At 47.8% G+C, this 15,904-nt stretch overlaps 1 protein-coding gene across 1 annotated transcript in view; it reads left to right on the top strand.

The window, feature by feature from the left end:
• Window positions 1-573: 573 nt before the first annotated feature.
• The window catches only part of LOC124551083 (general odorant-binding protein 72-like), a 62,789-nt gene continuing 47,458 nt past the window's right edge, over window positions 574-15,904 (top strand). Inside the window, exon 1 of the mRNA XM_047126009.1 lies at window positions 574-684. Within this exon, the coding sequence (XP_046981965.1) occupies window positions 616-684 (69 nt within the window). The 5' untranslated portion in view covers window positions 574-615. The remainder of the gene's footprint in view (window positions 685-15,904) is intronic.

The following is a 15,904-nucleotide window of genomic DNA, read 5'->3' as shown; positions in this document are numbered from 1 at the left end:
CCTGTGTCGACAGAAATTCACACTGAGCTGATAGTTTGCTGTTTGAAAGTGGAGATTTCTGCCTTGTTTGTGTTTGATTTGAGTCTCCATGCTTTGTAATCAATACTGAGAGCTTCTAAGTCTCTAGACAAGATATTTTCTCCTTTCTCAAGCGTAGACTATTGCATGGTCACTGACATGGCAAAACGTTTTGCTACTAGTGTTAGGCATGCCACTGTGTAGGTTGAAGAGCAAGGGTGCTAGAACTGATCCTTGAGGAAGTCCATTTTTTTTTTTTTTTTTTTTTTTTTTGCAGTAGATAACTTACAAAAAAACATGAGCTTGAGCCGTTGTCCACCCAAATGCGAGCCAAGAGCCCCAACAGCGCGCCAGCTCGCTCTGTCGTGGCCCTTGATGTCGGACATCCATCTTGTCACGGTCGTTTCCTCCACTGCCGGCCTCACGGCAGTACAGGAGACCTACAAGGGCCAGTCACGCCCCCCACGCGTAATTACTGGCGGTAATCTATCATTTTCCAGCGGCAAGGCCGCGCCGTCTTCTCATAAGGAGGCACGCAGCTCCCGTAGCGATATTCTTCCCCAGCGTTCTGTGCGACCATCACCTGCAGCCGCCACCATGGACAAGGGTACCTCCGCGGCGCTCACCGCCTACCTGCTGATCGTGGTCGCCGCTGTTCACACGCAGGTGCTGTCTCTAGCTACACTCGTATCTTCTCTGTATTGCTGTTAAAGACAAGGCGCCTTTGCTGTTTCCGTAGCTGAGTGGTCAGAGTGTGTGGCTGCCATACAAAAGACTAGCATTCCATTCTGACTACTGCCAAGGACCGCAAATGGATTACCAGCGCTTCTCACTTCCGGGAGAAGCAGAGTTCGATTTCCTGATCCAACCATACAGATTTAAGAATTGGTGTCTAGAATTCCCACAAAGGGAATAGAGAATAGGAAACTGGATTGAGGAAGAGGGCATGCTAGGGTAGTAGGTGCATTCGTCAAAAGCCACTGTGCCAGGGTGGAGCTGTCGTTAGCGCATCTGCCTAGTGAGCAGGAGATTTGGGTACGAATCCCAGCCGTGGTAAAATTTTGATTCGTCACTTCAATCTGCGTATACAGGGCACAGAAAACTTGTCTCACGAAATTTTAACCCTGGGTAGCTGATACCAGTAGGAAGCAAAATTACTAATGTTGTGTAGATCGACAACGCACCATTTTTGAACTACAGAAACTTGGCGTCACGCGCTCCGATTGGCCGTGGGATTGCCCTGTTGCCGTTCATCAGTTGACGGGCAGCGCTATGGTTGCTGTTCACACATACAAACTTCCCTCGCTCCATCGCTGCCCCAACGTGATACGCACACGTGTCGAATAGGTCATGCTCTTTGTCTCCACCTCTCGTTATAGGAATTCGGAGCACACACACGCCACCTACGATTTAGTCATACAGTAAGCATGGCGGCACATTATTCATTCGAGACCAACGAGATGTGGTTTTTGTGTATGGACTAGCTGGCGGTAATGCGCATGGAGCTCGACGGTTGTATAAGGAACGGTACCCAGCAAGACGCCACCCATATCCATAAGCGTTTACAGCAATTCACCGGCGACTTGGCGAAACAGGCTTGTTACCGGGATATCATGTTGATGCTGGAAGACCTCGAACACTACGGGATGCTGCATTTGAAGAGCCTGTTCTCGAGCGCTTCGAGCAAGCACCTCCGACAAGCACTCGAGCGGTTGACACGACTTGGAGGTCACCCATCAGTTAGTCTGGGAGGTTCCGAGGGATGACGGCCAGCTTCCATTTAGTTTCCACCCGTCCGAGACTTAAATCCTGTGGCGGACTATGAACACAAGCCAGGGTTTTGCCAGTGGTTTCTGCGACTTGTTGCACGAGATGCCGACTTCTCCACCATTGTGTTGTTTACCGACGAGTACACCTTCCTTCAGGATGGCCTTTACAACATTCGAAATGTTCATTACTGAGCAAGGGGAAATCCTCACGTCAGGTACATCCACGGACACCAGGAATGAATTTTGCTCATCATTTGGGTAGAAATTGTGGGTGACCTTGTGATTTGGATGGTCCGTCTACCTCCTCGACTTAACGGCGCAAATTGTCTTCACTTTTTGCAAGAAACTCTACCCGGCCTGCTGGAAGATGTTCCCCTGGACATACGGCTATGCATGTAGTTGGAGCACGATGGGGCGTCCGCGCATGTCGTGAAGTGCGCGGATATTTAGATGAACTCTTCGACAGCCGGGTAATTGGCAGAGGTGCTCGTAGGACATGGCCCCCGCGGTCACCAGACCTCACGCCACCGGACTTTTTCCTGTGGGGATTCTTCAAGTTTCTAGTTCTCCCTCCTGGACGCGAACCACCTAGAAACGAAGAGTAATTAATGGATCGAATTCAACACGCCGCCAATCACATCAGGGTAATGCCAGGAATCCTTGAAAGAGTTCGACACAACACCGTTCGTCGTTACCAAGTTTGTGTCGCGTCAGAGGGTCGCCAGTTCCAGCACCTGCTTTAAGTAAATGATGTCCTAGCTACAAAAAGGCCCTTTTCACGGCCGACTCAATTTGTAAAAGACTTTCTGTGCGCGAACTAATAGCTGTTGACGAGTTTGTTCCCGGTACGTCTTATCATGAAACTACAATGGACGTGTCGAGACCGCGGCAGACTCTCGCCACAGTGGAAGCCTGGTGCGCTACTACGGAGCTTGCGCACCGCCTGGTATACATCGCGATCTCCGGCAGGCAAAGCATTCACAGTCATGCGTTGTCCAGAGCATTCGGCAACAGGACAATCCCGCGGCCAATCGGAGTGCCTGGTGCCAAGTTTCTGTAGTTAGAAACGGTGCGTTGTCGACATACACAACATTCCAGAATGAGATTTTCACTCTGCAGCGGAGTGTGCGCTGATATGAAACTTCCTGGCAGATTAAAACTGTGTGCCGGACCGAGGCTCGAACTCGGGACCTTTGCCTCTCGCGGGCAAGTGCTCTACCATCTGAGCTACCGAAGCACGACTCACTCCCGGTCCTCACAGCTTTACTTCTGCCAGTATCTCGTCTCCTACCTTCCAAACTTTAAAGCTGTGAGGACCGGGCGTGAGTCGTGCTTCGGTAGCGCAGATGGTAGAGCACTTGCCCGCGAAAGGCAAAGTCCCGAGTTCGAGTCTCGGTCGGGCACACAGTTTTAATCTGCCAGGAAGTTTCATACACAACATTAGTAATTTTGGTTCCTACTGGCATCAGATATCCACGGCTAAAATTTCGTGACACTATTTTTCTCCTCCCTGTATACAGCGAAGTAGAGATGATTTAAAAATGCAGACTGCAATAGCAAGAAAAGCGTTTCTGAAAAAGACAAATCTGTTAACATTTAAAATACATATAAATGGTGGGAAGCCTTTTCTGGTGGTATTTGTACAGAGTGCAGATTGGTAAGGAAGTGAAACGTGGGCGATAGTCAATTCAGACACGAATAGAATCAAATTTTTTGATATATGGTGCTGCAGAAGAACGCTGAAGAGTAGATGGGTAGAGGAACTACTGTCTCGAATTAGGGGAAAAAAGAAATTTATGGCATAACTTGGCTAAAATAAGCGATCAGGTGGTAGGACACAACTAGTGGTATCAGGGAATCGCCAGTTTCGTAATGGAAGAAAGTGTGTATGTGTGTGCAACGGGGTGAGTGGGTAAGGGGCGAGTGTAGGTAGAGACCAATGTTAAATGCTGTAAGCAGGTTTAATGGATCTAGTGGATGTAGGTTGCAGGCGTTATTTAGAGAAGAAGAGGCTCGCACAGGATAGAGTAGGACGGAGAGCTCCACCAAAGCAGCGTTCGGACTGAAGACCACAACAACGACACGTTATTTAAACTTATTACGTCTTACCTACATCTTACTCTGTACCATCACCTTCGAAGTGGTCCCCTTGGAAGCGAATACAACCGCCCCAACGTTTGTGTCCCATGTGAACTGCGTCCTGCAAGTCTTTCTTTGTTAAGAAGTTTAGCTCCGTCCGCGTTTACGCCCGAATCTTCTCTGCTGTATCAAACCTACGTCTCTTCGGTTTGGTCTTGGTCGCGGGGAAAGAGTAAGAACCCATTACGAGCTTAGTGTGGTGAAAAGAGCGGGCGAGGAACATTTGACAGCTTGTTTCTATTCAGAAGTTCCTCAGTAATGTTCAATGTATGCAGTTGTGCATTGCCACGGTGGAGCACCCAGCTTTTCGCACGTCACTTCCGTCGTCGTTTCCTCCTCGCGTCCCCCATCAAACGTCTTACAATATAGTGATAGAACGCTTTATTGACTGTCCGACGAGGGGGAACAACTTCTTTATGAAAAATCCCGTCACCGTCAAAAAAGCCGACCAACAACGACAGAAAACAACTCATGACTTGTCGAACATTTTTGGGTAAAGAATGACTCCTCCATTGCGACGATGATTGCTTAGTTTCAGGATCGCACTCATAAACCTAATTGTTGAAACTAGTGACAATCTGTGAAAGAAAGCCTGTATTGTCTGGAAGCAGTTGTTTGAGTTCTTCTGATCATCTTGAAACAGTTGTGGCCAAAATTTCGCCGCTATCCTTCCCCTGTTCAACTCTTCTGACAGAATACTTTCACATCCGCCATCCTCAACGTGTCGCAGAGGTCTCGGACGGTGTGTCTACGAACCTGCAGAATCAGATCCGTCACTTCCTGCACATTTACGCCAGTCGCCGGGCGACCAGAACGATCATCACAAAGCAATGTTTGCTCGTTTTTTAAACCTTATACCTGTCCTCAAGTCTGTGTCTGAGCTAAAGCGTTTTCTGAAAAAGCTTACATCGACAGTTTAGCACGAGTTTTTACACAGACACGCTATTCTTTCAAGTGAGACATTGCAAACTGCAAGCTCACTTAAACAGCACATTGGAAATAGACTCACCAATACCAACCAAACCACTCAGGTCGCAGCCGCTAACAGCTCTGGTTCAGGAAAGATGAATGGGGGAGACGCCTTGCGGTATTTTAGTCTGCTGGTAACCATTTGCGCACACAAGAAATAACTGGTGCTTATCGATGCTACCTCGTAGGTTTTCTATGGTTTCCTTAAATCGATTAAGACGAATGCTTGAACGGTTCCTTAAAAAATGACACAGCCTTTTTCCTTCTTCATCTTTCTCCCATCAGGGATGACCCCGTTATGAGGGAACTCTAAATGATAATTTTCCTGCCTAGCTTACGATGAACTACAATAAGGTCCACCAACGCAGTTGGGCCCTTCAGTGGTAGCACAAACTCTCCCGTTTTCAAAAGTGATAAGGACAATATGTTGCAACGGTCCCTTATTATATACACTACTGGCCATTAAAATTACTACACCACGAAGATGACGTGCTACAGACGCGAACTTTAACCGACAGGAAGAAGATGCTGTGATATGCAAATGAATAGCTTTTCAGAGCATTCACACAGGGTTGGCGCCGGTGGCGAAACCTACAACGTGCTGACATGAGGAAAGTTTCCAGCCGATTTCTCATACACAAACAGCAGTTGAACGGCGTTGCCTGGTGAAACGTTGTTGTGATGCCTCGTGTAAGGAGGATAAATGCGTACCATCATGTTTCCGACTTTGATAAAAGTCGGATTGTAACCTATCGCGATTGCGGTTTATCGTATCGCGACATTGCTGCTCGCGTTGGTCGACATCCAATGACTGTTATCAGAATATGGAATCGGTGGGTTCAAGCGGGTAATACGGAACGCCGTGCTGGATTCCAACGGCCTCGTGTCACTAGCAGTCGAGATGACAGGCATCTTATCCGCATGGCTGTAATGGATCGTGCAGCCACGTCTCGATCCCTGAGTCAACAGATGGGGACGTTTGCAAGACAACAACCATCTGCACAAACAGTTCGACGACGTTTGCAGCAGCATGGACTATCAGTTCGGAGACCATGGCTGCGGTTACCCTTGACACTGCATCACAGACAGGAGTGCCTGCGATGGTGTACTCAACGACGAACCTGGGTGCACGAATGGCAAAACGCCATTTTTTCGGATGATTTCTGATGGTTCAAATGGCTCTGAGCACTATGGGACATAACATCTGTGGTCATCAGTCCCCTAGAACTTAGAACTACTTAAACCTAACTAACCTACGGACATCACGCACATCCATGCCTGAGGCAGGATTCGGACCTGCGACCGTAGCGGTCACGCGGTTCCAGACTGAAGCGCTTAGAATCGCAGGGCCACACAGGCCGGCTTTCGGATGAATCCAGGTTCTGTTTACAGCATCATGATGGTCACATCCGTGTTTGGCGACATCGCGGTGAACGCACATTGGAAGCGTGTATTCGTCATCGCCATAGTGGCGTATCATCCGGCGTGATGGTATGGGGTGCCATTGGTTACACATCTCGGTCACCTGTTGTTCTCATTGACGGCACTTTGAACAGTGGACGTTACATTTCAGATGTGTTACGACCCGTGGCTCTACCCTTCATTCGATTCTTGCGAAACCGTACATTTCAGCAGGATAATGCACGACCGCAATTTGCAGGTGCTGTACGGGCCTTTCTGGATACAGAAAATGTTCGAATGCTGTCCTGGCCAGCACATTCTCCGGATTTCTCACCAACTGAAAACGTCTGGTCAATGGTGACCGAGCAACTGGCTCGTCACAATATGCTGGTCACTACTCTTGATGAACTGTGGTATCGTGTTGAAGCTGCTTGGGCAGCTCTACCTGTACACGCCATCCAAGCTCTGTTTGACGCAATGCCCAGGCGTATCAAGACCGTTATTACGGCGAAAGGTGGTTGTTCTGGGTACTGATTTGTCAGAATCTATGCACCCAAACTGCGGGAAAATGTAATCACATCTCATTTCTAGTATAATATATCTATCCAATGAATACCAGTTTATCATCTGCCTTTCTTCTTGGTGTAGCAGTTTTAATGGCCAGTAGCGTAGGAATTGTACTCGCAACTGCGAATATGAACCACCATCGCCTGTATATCAGAATGAGGACAGTGCAAGTTTGTGCCGGACGGGCTCTCGAACATGGATTTCCCGCTTTACGCGACGCGTATCACTGCCAGATCCAAACTTCCGTACGTCGTCGTCCATATGTCACAACCTGCACTCGCACGTTGCGGATACTGATCAGCGAAAACATTACGTCCACTGCCCAGCGCGACTTTGGATGCTGCCCAGTGGCACTGAGGGCACGTGGCGAAGCAGACACAGACGGTGTATGACCCTAGTGAAGATTTGGGCTACAAATGGGAAAATCCATTGAGATATGCTACCTTCACAAAGTGCAGATTATTATCAAGCAGAGCCTGTGAACTAGTATTTCGAGAAGGGCGAAATTCTCTACTGCCATGAGAATTTATGGAGAGAGGTAGCGGCTAAATGGTTGGACGTTCACGACCCTTCACAAAACTTGGTGTTCGGAGGCTTGTCTGCTCTTTAAAATTGGATAGCTCGTGATCTGAGCATCTCTGCTCAAAGAGCACAATACTAGTGCATGCACAAGTGTTTTGGATCATACCGTTTATCGTACAGTGTTGATCATGGAGCTCTGCAGCGGACCACCTCTAGGTGTTCACACGTTGACCAAACGACATCGTCAGATACGACGACTGTGGGCACTGGACCATCGGGATTCGACCACCGATCAATGGAAACGTGTCGGCTGTTAGGGTGAGTAATATGTTTGTTACATTAGGTGGCTGGTCGTCTTCAGAAACGCCGTCATTGAGGTGATCGGCGGCATGAAACGTGCAGCGCGCCACGGACGTAGGCTGGTGGGAGCAGTATTATGCTATGGGAGACATTCTTCTGCGCTTGCATAGGACCTGTGGTATTAACTGAAGACAGGCTGACAGCTGCAGACCACCTGCATCCCTTCATGCTTGATGTCTTCCCCGACGGCGATGTCATCTTTCAGCACAACTGTCTGTGTCTCGGGCCAGAACCCTGCTACAGTGGTTTGATGAACATTATAGTGAACCCATGCTGATGTCTCGGCTAAATTCGTCTGATGCCAATCCCATTAAACCCATCTCGGTTGGTCCACAGCTCGTGGTCTAGTGGCTAGCGTTGCAGCCTCTGGATCACGGGATCCTGGGTTCGATTCCCGGTCAGGTTAGGGATTTTCTCTGCGCAGGGACTGGGTTTTTCCGTTGTCCTCAACATTTCATCATTATCTTCATCATTCGTGACAGTGGCTAGATTGGACTGTGCAAAAGACTTAGACTGTATAAAAATTGGGACTTTGTACGGGCGCTGACGACCATGCAGTTGAGCGCCCACAAATTAAACATCATCATCCATCTGGATCGATACATCGCGCTACCACCGCGTACCCAAATCAGCGGCTCTTTATTTGCGCGAATTACATTACCTGTGCGTAAACATCTAATGCCACATACCTCCACAAACCTACCATCAACCTGTCTGGTCCCTGAAACGTAGAATCAGTGATGTATTTCCCTCCAAAGACGGATAAACAAGCTATTAAGCAGGTGGTCATAATGTTTTGGCTCATCAGTACATATTCCTGTCCGGGAAGGGCATATTTACTGAAAATGGAAGGCTTAGTATTGGCGAATAAATACTAAAAAGCGGTGCTCATGTTATTAAGAAGTACGATGCATACACGTCCGAAGGAACTTCGTATCACACTTGTTAATAACGCAGGCACTGCTATTACGTAGTTTCTTATAAAATAAGGCCATATGACGTTACTGCCAAAGACTTGAGAATGTGACTTTTTATAGCGATTCTATACCTTGCCTCAATAAACGTTCGTAAACGTTTGACCCAGAACTCTATGAGCACTGCCCACAGCGAGACTGAAGGCCGCCTGGTGGCACAGGTCACACTTGATGGACAAGGAAAGTATGTAAACAGAGCAGAGACGAATAGACAATCATTCTGTCAACGATACTGGCCGAAAATGAGAAAATCCACTGACATAAGCGACTTTGACAAAGGGCAGATTGTTGTGACCCGGCACCTGGACCTTGAACATCAGGAACGGTGAAGCGGTTGTTCGTGTGCGCCTATCGTGAGCGTCTGTGGGAAGTGGTTGAAGGACAGTGAAACCTCTTGAAGGCGACAAGGTCTTGGGGGTCCGTGCCTCATCACAGAAAGTGAAGGGTCGGAGGTCGCCCACTTTGTGAAGCAGGATAGGCGGCAGTCTTTGGCAGGTCTGATGGTAGAGACTACAATGCAGGCATAAGTGTTTCGGAGAACACCGTCCACAGTGTTAAACATGGGGCTCTACAGCAGCTGACCTCTACATGTTATTATGTTGACCCAACGCATCGTCAGTTACGACGGCGGTGAAGAAGCTGACAGAGCACCTAAAGCAGTCTGCCAGGAAATCACTACTGCAGTCGACCTTAACGCCCCCCCCCCCTCCCTCCCGCCCCCTACCCCCACAGGCTGACGTGTCGTGGGTATGGGTAACAAAGAGAGTGACGGCTGAGTGTGAAAATGGCCGACAACAAGCTGCATTCGACCGAATCGACCAAGGTGAATATCTTTCCGAACACAAAAAAGAGACAAAGTGGTCTTCATTTGCATTCGTATCTGACACTACCCAATGATCCACGTTTATCTCTTGTGGCATGAATATCCTCCAAAAAGCAGTATTTTTGGCGTCACATTCGCTGTACATTTTGTTTTAACGTCATGTGTTTTGAAGTCTAATAGGAGAATAACCTTTGGTCTGCTCATGGACGTACCCTCAGTTGTAGGCGCTGACGAGACAACAGCAAGAAAACTGTTGACATTTTGTGCACCATTAGGACTCCTACCCAATTTAATTGGAAGGTGTTGTTGGGTGGTTGGTTCATCCTATCAGTTCCACGATCATCCAGCCACCTTTATGCCATCCACTGTTTTATTAATGTTGCTAACATATGACAATGGAATGAACAGATATACTGGAGAATGTATGTCAAATTTTTGTGGCCGTGGCTGTTGATTTATGGCCTTTGCTTTTTCGTTTTAATAAGAGTGACTACTCACAACACAGTCCAACGATCTTGAGCTAGGGCGCTGATGACCAAGCTATTTAGTGTCCAACAGCTCTAAATCCACCCATTCAGCGATCCACGATTGCAGTAGACACAGTATCATCGGGACTGAACAACGAATCAATGGAAACGTGTCCTCTGTTCGGGAGAATCTGGTCTGTTGCTACACCAGCCGGTGGTCGTATCTGGATACGCCGTCAGGTGAACGACTGTTCGAAACATGCAACGCACCGTGGATGGAGGCCAATGGGGCAGTATTATGCTATGGTGGAGATTGACCCGTGCTTCACTGGGACCTGTGGCAGTTATCGAAGGCACTCGGACGGCTGTGAACTACGTGAACATTGAAGGGGACCATCTGCATCACTTAATGCTTGATGCCTTTCCCGATGCCCCAGCTGGGTAACTTTTCGTGTCGTAAACTCAGAATCGTGATACAGTGGTCTGAGGTGCATGATGGTGAACTTATGTGACTGTTCTTCCTGATCCACCCTTCAGCCCCGATCTCGCGCCTTCCGACTTCCATCTGTTTGGCCCAATGAAGGACGCACTCCGCGGGAAGCAGTACATGGATGATGTGGAGGTTACTGGTGTAGCAAGGCGTTGGTTCCGACGTCGACCAGTAGAGTGGTACCATGGGGGCATAGAGGCCCTCCCACTAAGATGGCTTAAGGCTGTCGTACTGAACGAAGAGTATGTTGAAAAATAAGTTTTTGTACCCAAAAGCGTGGGGAATAATATAGTCTATTGGAATCCTGAATAAGACCAACCCGTTTTCAGAAAGAGAGTGTGTTCATTATTTATTGAACACCCCTCCTATACAATCTTTCACTCCCTGCGTTTTATCGGTGCTACCTTCAGAATATTAATAGGTGTATTCCAGTTCAAAGTGTAAAAAGGTTTCCCTATATCCAATAATGCTATAAACGTAGGCCTGCGTTTCTTCACTGTAAGATAAGTCTTAGCTTTAGGTTTACTTACGTGTTGCCACATTTCTCTTTGGTTCAAACTGATACTCCTCGTTGCTGGCTCCCGCTACTCTTTTCATTCGTCTGTAAATAATTTTCGTGAGTGAAACCATGTTCCGCTCGTGCTACGGTCGCAGGTTCGAATCCTGCCTCGGGCATGGATGTGTGTGATATCCTTAGGTTAGTTAGGTTTAAGTAGTTTCAAGTCTAGGGGACTGATGACCTCAGATGTTAAGTCCCATAGTGCTTAGAGCCATTTGAACCATTTGAAACCATGTTCCTAAACTCATGGTTGAGTGATATTCACGCCTTTCAGCACCTTTCTTCTTTGAATTGGAATTATTTGCTTCTTCTTCATGTCTCTGGTTATTTCGCCTCTCTCTCATATGTGTGGCAGAACACGTGGGATAGTTTTTTTCACGGTACGTTGTCCCAACGATATCGATAATTATGAGGGAATGTCGCCTACTCCAAGTGCCTTGTTGCGACTTACGTCTTTTCAGTGTTCTGTCAAATTCTCCTCTCCGTATCGTATCTACCATCTCCTCTTCATCTACCTCCTCTTCCCTTTCGATAATATTCTCTTCAAGAAAGAAGGTTCCTCCGATAAACAGGAAACAAAAACAAAATACATTTCACACGCCGAGAGTTGAGAAACGTGTAGGCCGAGGTAAGTCACCATTACGAGAAATTAGGTGACCAGAGAATTTTAACACTTGAAGAATTCGTCACACTTTCTGTGTGATCTGTTCTGACTAGTGGATACTTCGGGTGTTCAAGAAGTAATGCAGCACTTTTTCTTTCTGAAAGCGGGTTGGCTTCATTCAGGAATCCAATACGCCATATTATTCCCCACTCTTTAGCCTACTAAACCTCATGTTTCAGTATAATATCCGGTCAATGCGATGGACTTCTACACCTTACTGAGAGGCCCTGTGTGCCCGCATGGTACGGCTCTACTGGTCGACGCCTTGCTGCACCAATGGCCTCCCCATCATCCACGTATTGCTTCCCAAGGAGTGCATCCTTCATTGGGCCAAACAGATCGAAGTCGGAAGCTGCGAGATCCGGGCTGTAGGGTGGTTGAGGAAGAATAATCGAATGAAGTTTTGTGAGCTCCTCTCAGGTGCGCAGACTTTTGTGAGGCCTTGTGTTATCATGGATTCGTTTGTATTTTTGTGGCGACGAACACACTGAAGTCACTTCTTCAATTTCCTGACGATAGCACAACACACTTCAGAGTTGGTCGTTGCACCGTGAGGGAGAACGTCGAGCAGAACAACCCCTTCTGACTTCCAGAAGAACGTCCCCGTGACTTCCCCGACTCAGGATGAGGTTATGAACGTCTTCTTCCGATGTGAGGTGCTGTCGCGCCATTCCAAGAACTGCCGTTTCATTTCTGGTTCCTAGTGACGAGCCTTGTATCATCGCCTGTGACGATGTTCGAAAAAAACACTGTCACTATCAGCATCGTTACGAACAAGCAATTCCACGCAGATGGTTCTTCGTTCCTCTTGATGATCTTATGTTAAGCGGCGAGGAACCCAGATGGCACACACCTCTGAGCATTCCAACTGGTGGACGAGTGTGTGAGCCCTATCAACAGAGACGTCCAACTGTGCAGCGAGGTGTTTGACTGTAACTCGACGATCACCTCGAATGAGAGTGTCCGCACGTTCCAATACTGCAAGAGTCACGGCTGTGTATTGCCGTCCGGCACTCGGGCGCTCGAACAGGTTTAAGCGACCTTGTTGCGATGATGACAGACACCTCGCGCAACGACTCACCGTGCTTTTGTTCAGTGTCTCCGAGGATATTCTGCAAGCGCTATGAATATATGCGGTGCCCTGGTTTCCCGCCAAAGGAAACTCAGTAGACAACACTACCATCTCTGGTGTCGGTCTTGACGAAGAATGAGCTGACATTCCTACACAGCTACTCATACACTTCGCTCAAAGGGTACCTAGCAGAGTTGAAGCCGTCACAGTGGCTAAGGGTGGACACACCCCATATTAATGTCTACTAATAACCGTCCAGATATTTTCGGTTAGATAGAGTACACTGTAAACACACAGAAGCCACAGTCAAAAATGGGGGTCACACGAGCACAATAAAAAAATAAAGCATATATGCGCTTTGTACGAGGTAATATCAGTAGAGGCGTTAGACGATTAGTTCAAAATGGTTCAAATGGCTCTGACCACTATGGGTCTTAACATCTGAGGTCATCAGCCCCTAGACTTAGAACTACCTAAACCTAACTAACCTAAAGACATCACACACATCCACGCCCGAGTCCGCAGCTCGTGGTCGTGCGGTAGCGTTCTCGCTTCCCGCGCCCGGGTTCCCGGGTTCGATTCCCGACGGGGTCAGGGATTTTCTCTGCCTCGTGATGACTGGGTGTTGTGTGATGTCCTTAGGTTAGTTAGGTTTAAGTAGTTCTAAGTTCTAGGGGACTGATGACCATAGATGTTAAGTCCCATAGTGCTCAGAGCCATTTGAACCATGCCCGAGGCAGGATTTGAACCTGCGACCGTAGCAGCAGCGCGGTTCCGGACTGAAGCGCCTAGAACCGCTCGGTCAGAGCGGCCGGCAGACAATTAGTGCAAGACACTGTGAAACAAAATAAAGCAGGTATTGGCCACAAAATCATTTTGTCCTTTTAAGCTCTCTTCCAGGCTCTTGCTTCTTTGGTGTCGTAAATTTCCAGCTCTGCTAGCAAATTGGGAGCACGACCTTTCGGAATTCTGCAGAGAATACCCATACTATTCTCGGCGTTCCCTGCAAGCCGCAGCCCCGAGGCACTTTACTTACAAGGCTGCAAATACTCCTTCAACCCCATGCTTACTTGGCAGTTACTCGAATGACCACAGTTTTGGTAGTACAGTGAATCCAATATACCCCAAAGAAAACAAATTTGTCAAATACACTTTCCAACATAAATTTTACCCGAAATTTGAGCGTACTGTTAACTTGGCAATCACATTTAACATTAGGTTTCTAAACATTTCCTCTCTTTGCTGGAATTTATTCCCGTGAAAGTTCAATGGAATGGTTTTAATTCTTTAGTTACACTGAAGCGCCAAAGAAACTGGCATAGGCATTCGTATTCAAATACAGAGATATGTAAACAGGCAGAATACGGCGCTGCGGTCGGAAACGCCTATATAAGACAACAACCGTCTGGTGCAGTTGTTAGATCGGTTACTGCTGCTACAATGGCAGGTTCTCACGATTTAAGAGAGTTTGAACGTGTTGTTATAGTCGACGCACGAGCGATGGGACACAGCATCTCCGAGGTAGCGATGAAATGGGGATTTTCCCGTACAATCATTTCACGAGTGTATCGTGAATATCAGAAATCCTGTAAAACATCAAATCTCCGACATCGCTGCGACGGGAAAAAGATCCTGCAAGAACGGGACCAACGACAACTGAACTGAATCGTTCCACGTGACAGAAGTGTAACTCTTCCGCAAATCGCCGCAGAGTTCAATGCTGGGCCATCAACAAGTGTCAGTGTGCGAACCATTCAACGAAACATCGTCTATATGGGCTTTCGGAGCCGGAGGCTCACCCGTGTACCCTTGAAGACTGCACAACACAAAGCTCTAATCCTCGCCTGGGCCCGTCAACACCGACACTGGACTGTTGATGACTGGAAACATGTAGCCTGGTCGGACGAGTGTCTTTTCCAATTGTATCGAGCGACTGGACGTGTACGGTTATGGAGACAACCTCATGAATCCGTGGACCCTGCATGTCAGCAGGGGACTGTTCAAGCTGGTGGAGGTTCTATAATGGTATAGGGCGTGTGCAGTTGGGTTAAAAAGGGGCCTCTGATAAATCTAGATACGACTCCTGCAGGTGACACGTACGTAAGAATCCTGTCTGATCACCTGCATCCATTCATGTCCATTATGCATTCCGACGAACTTCAGCAATTCTAGCAGGACGATGCAACACCCCACACGTTCAGAATGTTACAGAGTGGCTCCAGGAACACTCTTCTGTCTTTAAACACTGCCGCTGGCCACCATACTCCCCAGACATGAACATTACTGACCATATCTTGTACGCCTTGCATCGTGCTGTTCGGAAGAGGTCTCCACCCCCTCGTACTCGTACGGATTTATGGACAGCCCTGCAGGCTCAAATGGCTCAAATGGCTCTGAGCACTATGGGACTCAACTGCTGAGGTCATTAGTCCCCTAGAACTTAGAACTAGTTAAACCTAACTAACCTAGGGACATCACAAACATCCATGCCCGAGGCAGGATTCGAACCTGCGACCGTAGCGGTCTTGCGGTTCCTGACTGCAGCGCCTTTAACCGCACGGCCACTTCGGCCGGCTAGCCCTGCAGGATCCATGGTGTCAGTTCCCTCCATAACTACTTCAGACATTAGTCGACTCCATGTCACGTCGTGTTGCGGCACTCCTGCGTGCTCGCGGGGGCCCTACACGATATTAGGCAGGTGTGCCAGTTTCTTTGGCTCTTCGGTGAATAACCTCTATTTTCTTGGTGAGATCCTCTTAATCTCTGTACTACACGCGCTTAAAAAATACTTTCATTTACGATTTGCTCCACTCAAAATTTCCCTCTTGTCTCAGAGCTGGGCGCACCACTGACAAACACTCACGCACACACACGCAAACATACACACATGCGCGTGAGCGTGTAACCACCGAACCAATATCACACTCCGAACCACAGTCTAACATACACATTCGCGACACTAACTGGTGTGAAAATATGCAACTGATCTACATCGAGACACTACAACACAAACAAAACGAGTAGTGGCAGTTAGCGCCACTATATAGGCCACAGTGCAGAAAATGGAGAGTTAATTGTTTAACTGAAATGTATTCTAAAACGCCAAAAAT

Source organism: Schistocerca americana, chromosome 9, assembly GCF_021461395.2.
Source record: "Schistocerca americana isolate TAMUIC-IGC-003095 chromosome 9, iqSchAmer2.1, whole genome shotgun sequence".
NCBI lineage: Eukaryota > Metazoa > Arthropoda > Insecta > Orthoptera > Acrididae > Schistocerca > Schistocerca americana.
Note: the sequence above shows the minus strand (reverse complement) of the source record. Positions and strands in the feature narration are given on the sequence as shown.